Consider the following 12,768-nt stretch of genomic DNA (forward strand, 5'->3'; position numbering starts at 1 on the left):
ATTCATATCAGTATTCTATATCTAGTTTAACATCTAGCAGGAGCTCCTATAAATATCGAGTGACACATTAAAGTGGTACAAGCTGTATTCAGAAATGGTCAGGGTATACAGTAACATGCACTTTACAAGTATTGATCTGACAGCTAATGAAAGTAAACATAAACTTGACTTCATTACCTTTCAGATCTCTTTCTTTAAATTGGGTAATGGGGAACATCATGGCATCAGCAAGCTGCGTTGAAAGTACTGCATGACAAGAGCTAAGCTAGTAAAAGGAAGACCAAAAAGGGTGAATAAATAACTATACAGAAACATTTAGCCAGTGTTATGAAAATTAAACAAAATGTAATAAACAGATGTTGATACATTTTACATAAGCAAACACTCAAAATTATGTGATATACTACAAAATATTACATAGTAAAAAGAAATCTATTTAAAATTCTTAGGAAAGAGGTGCCTGTATAGCTCTGTGGTTGAGCATCTGCCTTTGGCTCAGGTCGTGATCCCAGGGTCCTAGGACTGAGATCCTGGAATCAAGTCTCGAATCAGGCACCCTGCAGGGAGCCTACTTCTCCCTCTGCCTATGTCTCTGCCTCTCTCTGTAGGTCTATGATGAATAAATAAAATCTTTAAACAAAATTAAAATAATAAATAAATAAAATTCTTAGGAAAAAACATAGGATAACCTAGGATTTGGCAATGGTTTCTTACACATGACACCAAAAGCACAAACAACAAAAGAAAATACAAATTGGATTTCATCAAAAATAAAAACTTTGTGCAAAGAATGAATCAAGAAAGTAAAAACACAACCTGCAGAAAGGGAGAAAATATTTGCTAATCACATATCTGATAAAGAACTTGGATCTAGAATAAAGAAGTCCTGGGTGCTTGGGTAGTTCAGTTGGTTAAATGTCTGTCTTAGGCTCAGGTCATGATCCCAAGGTCTTAGGACTGATCCCCACACTGGGCTTCCTGGGCTTCCTGCTCAGTGAGGAGTCTGCTTCTTCCTCTCCCTCTGCCCCTCCCCACCCTGCACTCTGTCTCTCAAATAAATAAATAAATAGTCTTTAAAATAAAGAAGTCTTAAACTCAGTAATGAAAGATAAACCACCCAATTAAAAAAAAATGGGCAAAGGTCTGAATCAAGTACTCCCCCTCACCCCTTAGCACAGTGCTGCCTTCTGGAGTTTCAGTTAGCCAAGGTCAGACACAGTCTTGAGGCAGATGATCCTCCTTCTGAAAGAGTGTCAGAAGTCCAACAAGAGCCTGACACTACATCACAGTGCCTCCATCATTCCCCTCACTTCATCTCATCATGAAGGCCTTTTATCATCTCACATCATCACAAGAAGGGTAAGTATAGCACAATATGACATTTTGAGAGAGAGAGAGACATCACATTCACAGAACTTTTATTACGGTATAATGCTACAATTCTATTTTATTAGTATTCTCTCATTCTATTAGTTTTACTGTGCCTAATCTATAAATTAATCTTTATCACATGTATGTATATATAGGAAAACACAGAATATATATATAGGGTTCCATACTCTCCATGGTTTCAGGCAACCACTTGGGGGGTAGGTCAATGCATGGGAGCACAGGGGAGGCTATCACAGACATTTCTTCAAAGATATATAAATGGCCAATAAGCATAGAAAAAGGCGCTCAACATCATTAGTCATCAGGAAAATGCACATTAAAAACTGCAATGAGCTACCACTTCATACCTCCTTAGATGGTTATAATAAAAATATAAATGAAAAACCAGTTAAGTGTTGGGGAGAATGTGGAGAAACTGGAACCCTACATTACTGCTGGGAATGTAAAAGTATATAGAAGCTGTGGAAAACAGTCTGGCAGTTCCTCAAAAAACTAAACATAAAATTACCATGTGACCCAGCAATCCCACTGATTACATACCCAAAAGAACTGAAAATTGGTGTTCAAAAAAAAAACCTTGTACACAAATGCTCACTGTAGCACTATAAGCCAAAAGGTAGAAAACAACTCAAATATCCCTCAACTATGAATGGATAAATGAAAGGTGGTATATTCATACAATGGAATTTTATTCACCCAAATAAGGAATGAAACTGATTCATGCTACAACACAGATAAACCTTGAAAACATTATGCTCAGTAAAAAAAGACAGATACAGAAATCCACAAATTACATAAGTCCATTTATATGAAATATCCAAAACATGTAAATCCATACAAATAGAAAGTATATTTGTGGTTGCCAGGAGCTGAAGGGAGGTGAAGTCGGGAGTGATTGCTTAATGGGCACAAGGTTTCCTTTGGGATGATGATGAAAATGTTCTGGAACATCAGTGGTGATGATCACACAATACTGTGAGTGTTTAAATGTAACCAAGGGTACATTTTATGTTATGTATATTTTACCGCAATAAAAATATTCCATCTCTTAGAAATACTTCTTTATATTGGTCTACTGTGACAATATTTTGCAACAATAAAGTTATTAGAATATTTCAAAAAATTATTTTCAGTTAGGACACTAGAAAAGACAGAACTATCTAATGGTTCCTGTAAAAAGAACTTTCATCGCACCAGCTAAGAATAGTTATGGACTCCCCAAACAGCTCTTACCACCCTTCTTCCTCCTAGCAACATTTTATCATTCAGTTTATTAATCCTTCCATCCTAGTCAGCCAATATCAGCCCTTAGTTTCTCTAACTAGTCATCATAGCAAAGCATTAAAAAAAGACCTGGAACTTAGCTATATCTCATAGTTTAATTCTTCTCTCCCTGCCTACATCAAATAAAACAGTGAAAGGTTGAGTATGTCATAAACTGGGAGGAGAAAGCATACATGTCTATGCTTATCCCTCCCAAATATTTGTTTTAATCGACAAAATACTATTTTTATGAGACAGTCACTAAGATATGAGACAGACACTAATATGGAAGATCCTCCTTTAAACAGTAATCTTATATTCTAGAGATTTGCTCATGTAATCATAATACAAGTTCCCAATAAAAGCTAAACAGCTTGAATAACTTAATTATAAGACCATTTACTCAAGCAAAATAAGCACTTACCTCATCTATAACTTTTGAAAACTGCTGTAAAGTAGAGCTCATAACTTCATCATCACCCCCCAATGGAAACCGCTGAAAAATGAGAAAGAGAGGACGTAAAGGTGCTGTATGTCTTTTGTAACTGATGTTATAATTTACATTTTTAAAAAGAGCTGATCCTCAAACCACACAGGAGTTAGAAAAATTGCATGAATATTCAAAAAATATTCATAAGTGGACCCATGTAGTACAAATCTGTGTTGTTCAAGGGTCAAGTGAAACTTCAAATAACTTCCAAAATTTTGAATAAGCTCTAAAAATGTCATTTAATAAGAGTATAGTTTGCATAATTAATAAACATTAATTATAATGTTTGCTAAGCAACTAATTAATATCGTATATAGGGATGCACATCATAGTAGAAGTTTAAAGATTTGATGTTTAACTTTTTTTTTTAAGATTCTATTTATTTATTCAGGAGAAACAGAGACAGGGGGTGGGGGGGGGGGTAGCACAGACACAGGCAGAGGGAGAAGCAGGCTCCATTCCATGCAGGGAGCCTGACATGGGACTCAAACCTGGGTCTCCAGGACCACACCCTGGGCTGAAGGCTGCGCTAAACCGCTGAGCCACCCGGGCTGCCCTGATGTTTAACTTTAATTCCTCCAATTACCATCTGTATAATTTTGAGTAAGCCTCAGTTTCTTCATTTGTAAAAAAAGAAGCCAATGAAAAAACTTCTACTGAAGATTAATTAAAATTAGCAAAAAAATAAAAAAATAAAAATAAAAAATAAAATTAGCTACAATGGAATTTCAATAGCATATCAAAATTACTTTCTACAAATTCAAAAAAGCTTAGGATGCTTGATGAGAAATTCTATCTATACAGATACTGTATCACTGCATATTTTAAATTATGCTTTTAAAATTTTCATAAGTGATACCTGTTTTTCATATTCTTTTAAAAGTTTTGAAGTCAGATGTGTTGCTGCACTTAATTCATTCTGTAGGGAAAAAAAATCAGCATTCAAATTGACACAGTATTACTGAGTAAGAAACAGTTTTAGTTGAAGATAACATAAATACTATACAACATGTTCTCTAAACCCCTCATTAAATCACTGGATAAGGAACTACGATTAAAGCACTTTAAAGGGAAACTCAAACCATGAAATAGATACCATCAAGGAATTCAGCAGTGTTCTAGGTGTACACTTTTTTCTTAATAAAAATTCAGCATCAAATATCATTAAAGCTTTAAAGCTAAAAGTAAACTGTACATAATCTTAGCAAAATCTTAAGAGATTCTACATTAATGACAAATTATTCCTCCCTCTAGATGCTAACTCTAGACCATTGAATAGCATACAACCAAGGCAGCCCGGGTGGCTCAGCGGTTTAGCGCCTGCCTTCGGCCCAGGGTGTGATCCTGGAGACCCAGGATCAAGTCCTGTGTCGGGCTCCCTGCATGGAGCCTGCTTCTCCCTCTACCCGTGTCTCTGTCTCTGTCTCTCTCTCTGTGTCTCTCATGAATAAATAAATAAAATCTTAAAAAAAAAAAAAAAGGAATAACATACAACCAAAATATGGTTAGCCCAATCATAAAATACAGCAACATAGCCATATGAAGAAAATACTTTTTGAAGTTTTTTTTTCAGTGATGAAAAATATATTAGTATATTATTATATTAGTGACAAATATAACATTTCTTTTACATAGTAATCTCTGTGGTCAGAAATCAAATCTTGAGAGACCAATCACAAGGAAAAAAAATTAAAAACTATCACAGCCACTTTTAAGAATTCATTTTAAAAAGATTGTATTTATTTAGAGAGAGAGTACACATTGAACACACATGGATGGGGAAGCAGCAGAATGAACCCCGAGCAGACTCCAAGCTGAGTGCAGAGCCAGATGCAGGGGCTTGATCTCATCATGACCCTGAGATGATAACCTGAGCCGAAAAATCAAGAGTTGGACACTTAAACTGACTTTGCCACCCAGGTACCCCTCACATCAACTTTTTAGTACATAATGAAAATGAGTCCAGAAAGGAGATAAAATGAGGAGGGGAAAAAAAAAACCTGTATACTTAATTAATCCCAAAGAAAGCTTATCACAGAACCCAAGTTGCTGTTAAGGCTTATAATTAAGTCATATAAACATAGCCTCAAATCTTAAGCCTACTCAACAAAAAAATTTACTCATCTCCTTCTTAAATCCATCTTCTAGTACCCAGAGTTACATCTAATTTTTATTATCTTCTCACTAAACATAAACGACTTTCAAATTCTTTATTCAAAAAAGGGGCAGTGTTCCGTAAGATTAAAAGCACAAGTAGGGAAAATACTGGTGACAATATGGGGTTTTCCATCAAATCTTAGGCAAAAGTCACAATCAGTGAGCTTGAGTAAAAAAGCTTTTCCTGTGTTTGGGTGGAAAGGGGAAGATGCTTCAATCTTCATCTCTTTTGTAGAGCTACAAACTACACTCTAGCAATTGGAATGTGAGCTATTACAAACTACTTAAAAGTTCATTCATCCACTCAACAAATATTTATCACTATGAGCCCAGGATAGGGTAGGCACCAGTAAACAAGGCAGATGCTAGCTATATTGTCCTCATGGGCTTAAGGAGTCATTTTTAAAAAGCAGTCAGCCTTTAGGTTTTTACCTGTGCATCATAAATCCGATGCATAGCTTGATACAACTGGTTCATATAGTTGGAAATAGCCGTAGCATCTTCTTCAAATACACCCAGTAAAGACCTTGTCTGTATAAAATAAAAGCAATAGGTTTACATTAACCATTATATAAATCAAATAGAAAATTACTTTCTAAAGAAAGGAAAATCCTAGGATACTGGAGCTCTAATAATTCTGAGTTTTAATCTATTTTCTCTCTTTTGATAGTAATGCCAAGATGTTGGGGTTCTTTGTTCTCAATTTCACTTCACTAAAATGGAGGGATTTTCCAACTACATCTCACGAAATTTATTTTTATTTTAATTTGGCGGTGAGGTGGGGAGGGGGAGATGGAGAGAGAATCTTTTTTTTTTTAATTTTTATTTATTTATGATAGTCACAGAGAGAGAGAGAGAGGCAGAGACACAGGCAGAGGGAGAAGCAGGCTCCATGCACCGGGAGCCCGACGTGGGATTCGATCCTGGGTCTCCAGGATCGCGCCCTGGGCCAAAGGCAAGCGCCAAACCACTGCGCCACCCAGGGATCCCCTGGAGAGAGAATCTTAAGCATGCTCCATCCCATGACACTGAGATCATGGCCTGAGACAAAATCAAGAGTTGGATGCTTGACTGACTGAGCCACCCAGGTGCCCCCATCACATAAACTTTAGAAGGAACAACAAAGGTATATTTTTATGAATTAAAAAGCCTATAATTAAACTAAGATCAACAAAAACATCCACGGTTAAATTAACAGTATTCCTTATACAAATATTTTAAATGTCTTATTTCAGGATAACTCAATATTATTTTTTCCCATGGTCTCTTACAGCAGTGCCAAACCCCTTTTTACTCTAATCCAAATAATAACATAGTACCCATCCCCAACATGGCCTAGTAAATGCTAAGTAGGATTTTATGAGTACAGAATTTGAGATTCTTTTTTTCTTCTTTATACTTACCTAAGTTGTTATGCTTTTTTTTTTTTTTTAACACAATAAGCATTTCCTCTTAAGGGGTAAATTTGTAAATAAATGTTAATACTATCAATAAAAAATATCAGACATGAGAAAACTCAGCATATCAAGACAAGATATACTCACCTTTTCACATCCCAAAGATAAAGAATTAAAATTAATAACTATTGAGATAACCGCATTTTAAAACCTAAAAGATGACCTTGTATTTTTATTCTAAAAATATTTCATTCTTAGAAGGTAGTTTAAAAAAAAAAAGTCAACTTATTTCTTAGCTTCCTATTTTCAGAAAAGGAAGCTAAGTCAACACGGTTTAAAAAGGGTGGGGGAGGGGAGGCACAAAATCATTATGCCTGTGTATGAAGTCCATAGTGTCAGTCCTCTATTTCCCCATGCCCAAGATTTAGATCTGACAAAATCTTTTCATTCTTTAGCTCTGTGCCCCACTCCTATTCCCCACAGAGCTATTTTAGGTAGAAAAAGAAAGCATCAAAAAATCTTGTTTGACTAGTGCCACTCTTAAGAAAAATCTGCCATTTCATTGTTTCCCCCAAATTAATATTCTAATTCAAGGAATTACACATTTATATAAAAACCTATCGTGGATTTAATTTAAAAAGACCTCCTTAGCGCCATAGGGTTAAAACCGGTACTCTATTTAAAACTAGTATCTAAGGCAGCCCTGGTGGCTCAGCGGTTTAGGGCCACCTTCAGCCCAGGGCGTGATCCTGAGGACCCGGGATCGAGTCCCATGTCAGGCTCCCTGCATGGAGCCTGCTTCTCCCCTCTGCCTGTGTCTCTGCCTCTCTCCCTCTCCTCTCTGTGCTTCTCATGAATAAATAAAATCTTCAAAAATAAATAAATAAATAAATAAATAAATAAATAAATAAATAAATAAATAAATCTAGTATCTAGTTAGCACTCTATGAAAGTACATCAATATGGTCCCATTTCATTGAATCTCTGATGGCATCCACTGTGAGCTGCACCATTTTCTTAAAGATTTATTGGAGGGCAGCCCCATTGGCGCAGCTAAGGTTTAGCGCCGCCTGTAGCCCAGGGTGTGATCCTGGAGACCCCGGATCGAGTCCTCCGTCCGGGTCCCTGCATGGAGCCTGCTTCTCTCTCTGCCTGTGTGTCTGCCTCTCTCTCTATGAATAAATAAATAAAATCTTTAAAAAATATATGTATATTTATGAGTGGGAGGAGGGGCAGAGGGAGAGAATCTTTATGCAGTCTCTCCACTTGAGTGTGGAGCCTGACTCAGAGTTTGATCCTACAACCCAGGAGATCACAACCTGAGCTGAAACTGAGTCAGATGCTTAACCAACTGAGCCACCCAGGCACTCCCTGCACCATTTTTAAATACTTCTAAAACAAAACAATGTCAGCAATTAAGATATGATTTAGGTCTTGCAATTTTTACTTTATATTTGTGTTAATGGGTCTTTAGACAGAATTTTATATACAACTAATATGAACATAAAAGGAACACAAACAGAATAAATTTAATATACTCTTAAAATTTCTTCAGAGTTCAATTCCTGTGAGTCACTTTTTGACAGAAAAATCATCAATATCCTTGTTTTCTCATCCAGTATTGTTCTGTGCCATGGGGGGTGACAAATGTTTCTTATAAGTGCTCCACTTTAGTCCCCAATATTTTCTTCCAAACCACTGATACCCACTCAACAAATGGTGATGGTGGTACTTGCTTCATTCCAGCAGGCGTCAAAGGAGTATTTTCAGACAACAAACAGGACTCAAGGTCATTCAAGTGGTTGTTAAACTGAGTTGGTCGAATGCTGAAAGGCTGCACTTGACCAGTCATACCACTAGGACAAACAACCACGAGTACACATTTGCAACCGAATCAAATCAAACATTATCAACTGTAAGGGGCACATATCTCACTATCAGACATGCTAAAATGTGGAAAAAAGAAAAAAAAAGTATGTTTCATAATCTGAGAACATTCCATATTACATCAAAGAAGGAAGTCCATCAAAGATGGAACTAGTTTCATCTTCATAGTTCTAGCATTGTTCAAATACTGATATTTATCTACACATAAAATCAATTATTTTTAAAAGATCGTATCTGTTCTTAACTAGAAAGTTTCATTTTGCTCCAAATCTCCAAAACAATACTTAAGTATGAACAAGACATCTAGCGTAGCCTTAAAAATTTTCTGTTTCAATAAATAACATAAGCTTTTGCAGAATGGGAGATAATTCTAAAGATGTTTATGTCCAATCAACTGGATTTGAACTTGCAAACTGCCATCTATTTTAATACCTAGTTACTATAAATCAAAACTAAAAATGGATAACCGCAACTTAGGACAGTCTTTCATGACCCCAGACTCTACCTTTTTTACTCAGCACTGGCAGACCACTTCTGATTAGGATCTAATGATCTAAATAAAAACTTCTCTATACCAGGAACTTTAAAAGTTTTCATACGCTTTGCTACTCAACTTCCTGGACTCTATCCTAAATAAATATTCCAAATGAGGACAAAAATTTATGCCCCAAAGCATTAACCTCAGTCCTATATGTAAAAACAAAACTTATGAAAAAGTCCAACAGTAGGACAGCTGTTAAGTCACATGAAAAAACATGCAGCCTTTAAATTTTTTTTATTCAGAATTTAATACGTGAACATGCTTAACACTACAATGTTAAGTTAAAGCAGATTAAAAATTGTTATGCACAATATAACTTCAATTACATTAAAATATATAAAAGCAAATGAGGAAACACAGTTAACAGGGTTTGCTGCTGGGTGCAGGACAGGTAACTGTTTCCTGTACCTTCCAATTTTTCTTTCTTTCATGACTATGTCTTTTATAATCAGGTACAAAAATAAAAACATCCACTATAACAGCTGAGATTCCGAGAAGTTGAGTGACTTACCCTAAAGTGAAGTGGCAGTGAAGACTAAAACCCTTATATCCTGGAATCCCAGAATCCAGGGCTTTCCATCTATCACAAGTTTTCCCTAAGTATTACTTCCAGGCATCTTCCTTTTTTTTTTTTTTAATTTAAAATATTTTATTTATTTATTCATGAGAGACACACAGAGAGAGGCAGAGGGATAAGCAGGCTCCATGCAATAAGCCAGATGCAGGACTCAAATCCCGGCACTCCAGGATCTGCCCTGAGCCAAAGGCAGACACTCAACCACTGAACCACCCACCTGTCCCACGTCTTCCCTTTCTAAATCCCATTTATCCTAATTTTCCAAAGTACCTAGTTCAAGTTATCACTTAAAGAAACTGAAAGAGTATCAAGGCAGCTATTTCATTAAAAAATTACTATAAAACTGATACTAATATGGCACATACTTAATTAAAAAAAAAAAAGAATGCTCAATTTGTAAACTGTGTGAAAAGTTTAAGAAATTAGATGAGTCACATTTTATCCTCCTCACAAGTCGTGGCAAGGACACCCATTGTGGCCTGCGTGTAAGATTTATGGGCTATAAAAACCAGGCCAGGTAAGAAAAGGTACAGCAACCTGTTGAGCCTTACATAATAAAAGATGACAAAGTGCACCTGACCAACACGTACCACAAAACCTTTACAAAACATCTGAAACAAATACATCTCCTAACTTTATACTTCAGATATCAATAAGAATTTGAACTAGCAAAAAAAAAAAAAAAAAAGAACTTGAACTAGCTATTCTGGCAGTCAAGATAAACCAAGATGCGGGTTTCTCTCTGTGTCAGTTTAGGCTGATAAGAGTACATTACCAGCAAACAACTGGCCTGTGAAGATAACTTTCGGCATGGGGAAAAAGAAATCAATTCCACAATCAGAGCCCAATGACAATTGGCACAAAGTCACAGCAGACGTGTCACACAGGCCAGGGGGACCTAGCCCCTACTTCCTCATCTTTTGGGGCCATATTAAACCGTCAAGACACGCGTGAAATGTATGCAATGGTCGTTCTGAATGCACACCATTTCAGAGGTGGCCAACCAGCAACATGGTCCTAAATCGCTTAAATCACTTGTGTAGGAGACAGGCTTTGAGGATGAGGTCTCCCAACGCAAGCTACAGCGCCCTACCAACATGTAATTTTAAACGTAATTCATTTCGTTCTTCAATATCTAACACGTTAACAAATTGCTAGGTTTCCCTGGACCGTCTCGGGGCGCCAGCAACCGCATTAGCATTACCCCTCCCACCCCCATCCCGAGCACAAAACACGGGGCTTTTATTTTGATGAGTTTATTAAGGACCAAGTCTGCACCGTTCCGCGCAGCAGTTGGTCGTGCCGCCGCGAAGGCGCCGTCCGTCACCAGCCGTGCACAGCTCGAGTGACAGCGGCCACAGCCGCGGCCACGACGCGGGACACGGTCCGCGGGGAGGCTCCGAGGCACAGGACGGGCTTCGCCGAGGACCCTCCACGCGGGTAAATCAGCAGCGTTCCCGCAACTCCTGAAGGAACACTATCCATTTCCTTCCCTAAGGGCTTGCTCAGGGGTCGTGGAATAAGTCTCAGGGGGTGAGGGGGTGGGGTGTGGGGGTGTTGTTTTATTTTTTTATTTTTTTTCCTCCTTCTGCATTTCCTCCGAGGAGATCCCAGGATTGGAATTTACGACCTCAGATGACGGCGATGAAAACGCTCCTTTCGTCAAATACAAGGGAGCCCCCGCGAACGTACGTGACGGCCGGGCCCACGAGCGCGGGCGGCGGAGCTTCGGCCGCCGCCCGCCGACGTCCCAGACCTCGCGGGTGGCTCTCTCGGCCCAGCGGCGCAGGCCCACGCGGGCCTCGGGCTGGCGGCCGGGCCGCGGCGACCCGGGGCGCGGCCCGCGACGGGCGGGGACACTGGACGGCGGCGCCCACCTGGGCCGGGGCGGGCACCTGCGGCCGCCGCGGCGCCAGGCCTGGGGTCGGCCCGCCCTGCTCTTTCCCTCGCCTCCCGCCGCCGCCCGCGCCTCACCTGCGGGCTGTCCTCCAGCGTCTCCTCGATGGGCAGCTTGTCGATTCCCGGCATCGTGGCGGACGGAGGGCGGCGGCAGGAGACACGGCAGCCGCCCACAGCTCGCCGCGCCCGCCCGCCTGCAGCAGCTGACCCCGACCCGCCCTCTCTCGCAGGCGCGGCCGCCGTCGCCGCCCGCGCCGCTCTCGCCAGGCGCCGAGCGGCCGCGCGGGAAATCCCGCCCCCTCGGCCGCCCTGCCCCACCTCCCAGCGCGCCCATTGGCTCGCAGCGACGCCCGTCAGCGCGGCGGGGCTAGCCCGGAGGTTCCTTCGCGGCTCTGGGTGCTGTGGTGAGCGGCGGCCTCGCGGGGGGCGCTGCCTGCTCGCTGCGACCGTCCGCCCTGCGCGCGCCTGTTGATGGAAATTGTGGGGGACCGTCTCTCGCCTTTCAGCGAACCAGAGCCTCGTCTGAGGACCACCACCCCGGGGAGTTTGGGGTGTCTTTACTCCTCCTGCGACATTTCATCAGAGACCACGGAAGAGGCCCTACTGCCGGGGGCCTTCCTTGCTCCAATTATAACCTTCGCAACCCTGCCCGCAGCATCCAGTCTGCTCCCCGCCCCCACCCTCCCGGCCACTTGGTGCTGGCCAGCTCAGCCGGCTGTGGGACCCCAAGCTGGGTCACTAGCAGGCTTCCCAGTAAATTTATGGACGGTAGACTCGCAGTTATTTTTCCGGGCACTTGGATATCCATATATTCAGTTAAAAACATGGGACTTTATTATCAATTCATCGATTCTTACCTGGCCTGGAAGGGCTATGGTGCCTCAATTCAGACTTCAGTAGTTGTTATAAATCACAGACAAAAACATCTTTTATTTTTTTTATTATTTTTTAAGTCGATTTTTTTTTTAAATTTTATTCATCCATTCATGAAAGACACACACACAGAGAGAGAGAGAGATTGGCAGAGACACAGGCAGAGGGAGAAGCAGGCCCCATCCTGGGTCTCCAGGATCACGCCCTGGGCCGAAGGCAGGCGCTAAAGCGCTGAGCCACCCGGGCTGCCCAGAAAACATCTTTTAAAGTTTAGCAGACACTGGTTAATTAT

General features: G+C 40.3%; 1 protein-coding gene across 2 annotated transcripts in view; it reads right to left on the reverse strand.

The window, feature by feature from the left end:
* APPL1 (adaptor protein, phosphotyrosine interacting with PH domain and leucine zipper 1) overlaps positions 1-11,898 on the reverse strand; it is a 36,259-nt gene extending 24,361 nt beyond the window's left edge. Inside the window, exons 1-5 of one of the 2 annotated variants that reach the window (XM_072720680.1) lie at positions 11,679-11,898; positions 5,735-5,833; positions 4,005-4,064; positions 3,080-3,151; positions 178-265 (exon numbers count right to left, since the gene is read on the reverse strand). In XM_072720680.1, the coding sequence (XP_072576781.1) occupies positions 178-265; positions 3,080-3,151; positions 4,005-4,064; positions 5,735-5,833; positions 11,679-11,732 (373 nt within the window). In that variant the 5' untranslated portion in view covers positions 11,733-11,898. The remainder of the gene's footprint in view (positions 1-177; positions 266-3,079; positions 3,152-4,004; positions 4,065-5,734; positions 5,834-11,678) is intronic. The other variant, XM_072720679.1, reaches the window with a different exon arrangement.
* Between the last annotated feature and the right edge of the window lie 870 nt (positions 11,899-12,768).

Source organism: Vulpes vulpes, chromosome 9, assembly GCF_048418805.1.
Source record: "Vulpes vulpes isolate BD-2025 chromosome 9, VulVul3, whole genome shotgun sequence".
NCBI lineage: Eukaryota > Metazoa > Chordata > Mammalia > Carnivora > Canidae > Vulpes > Vulpes vulpes.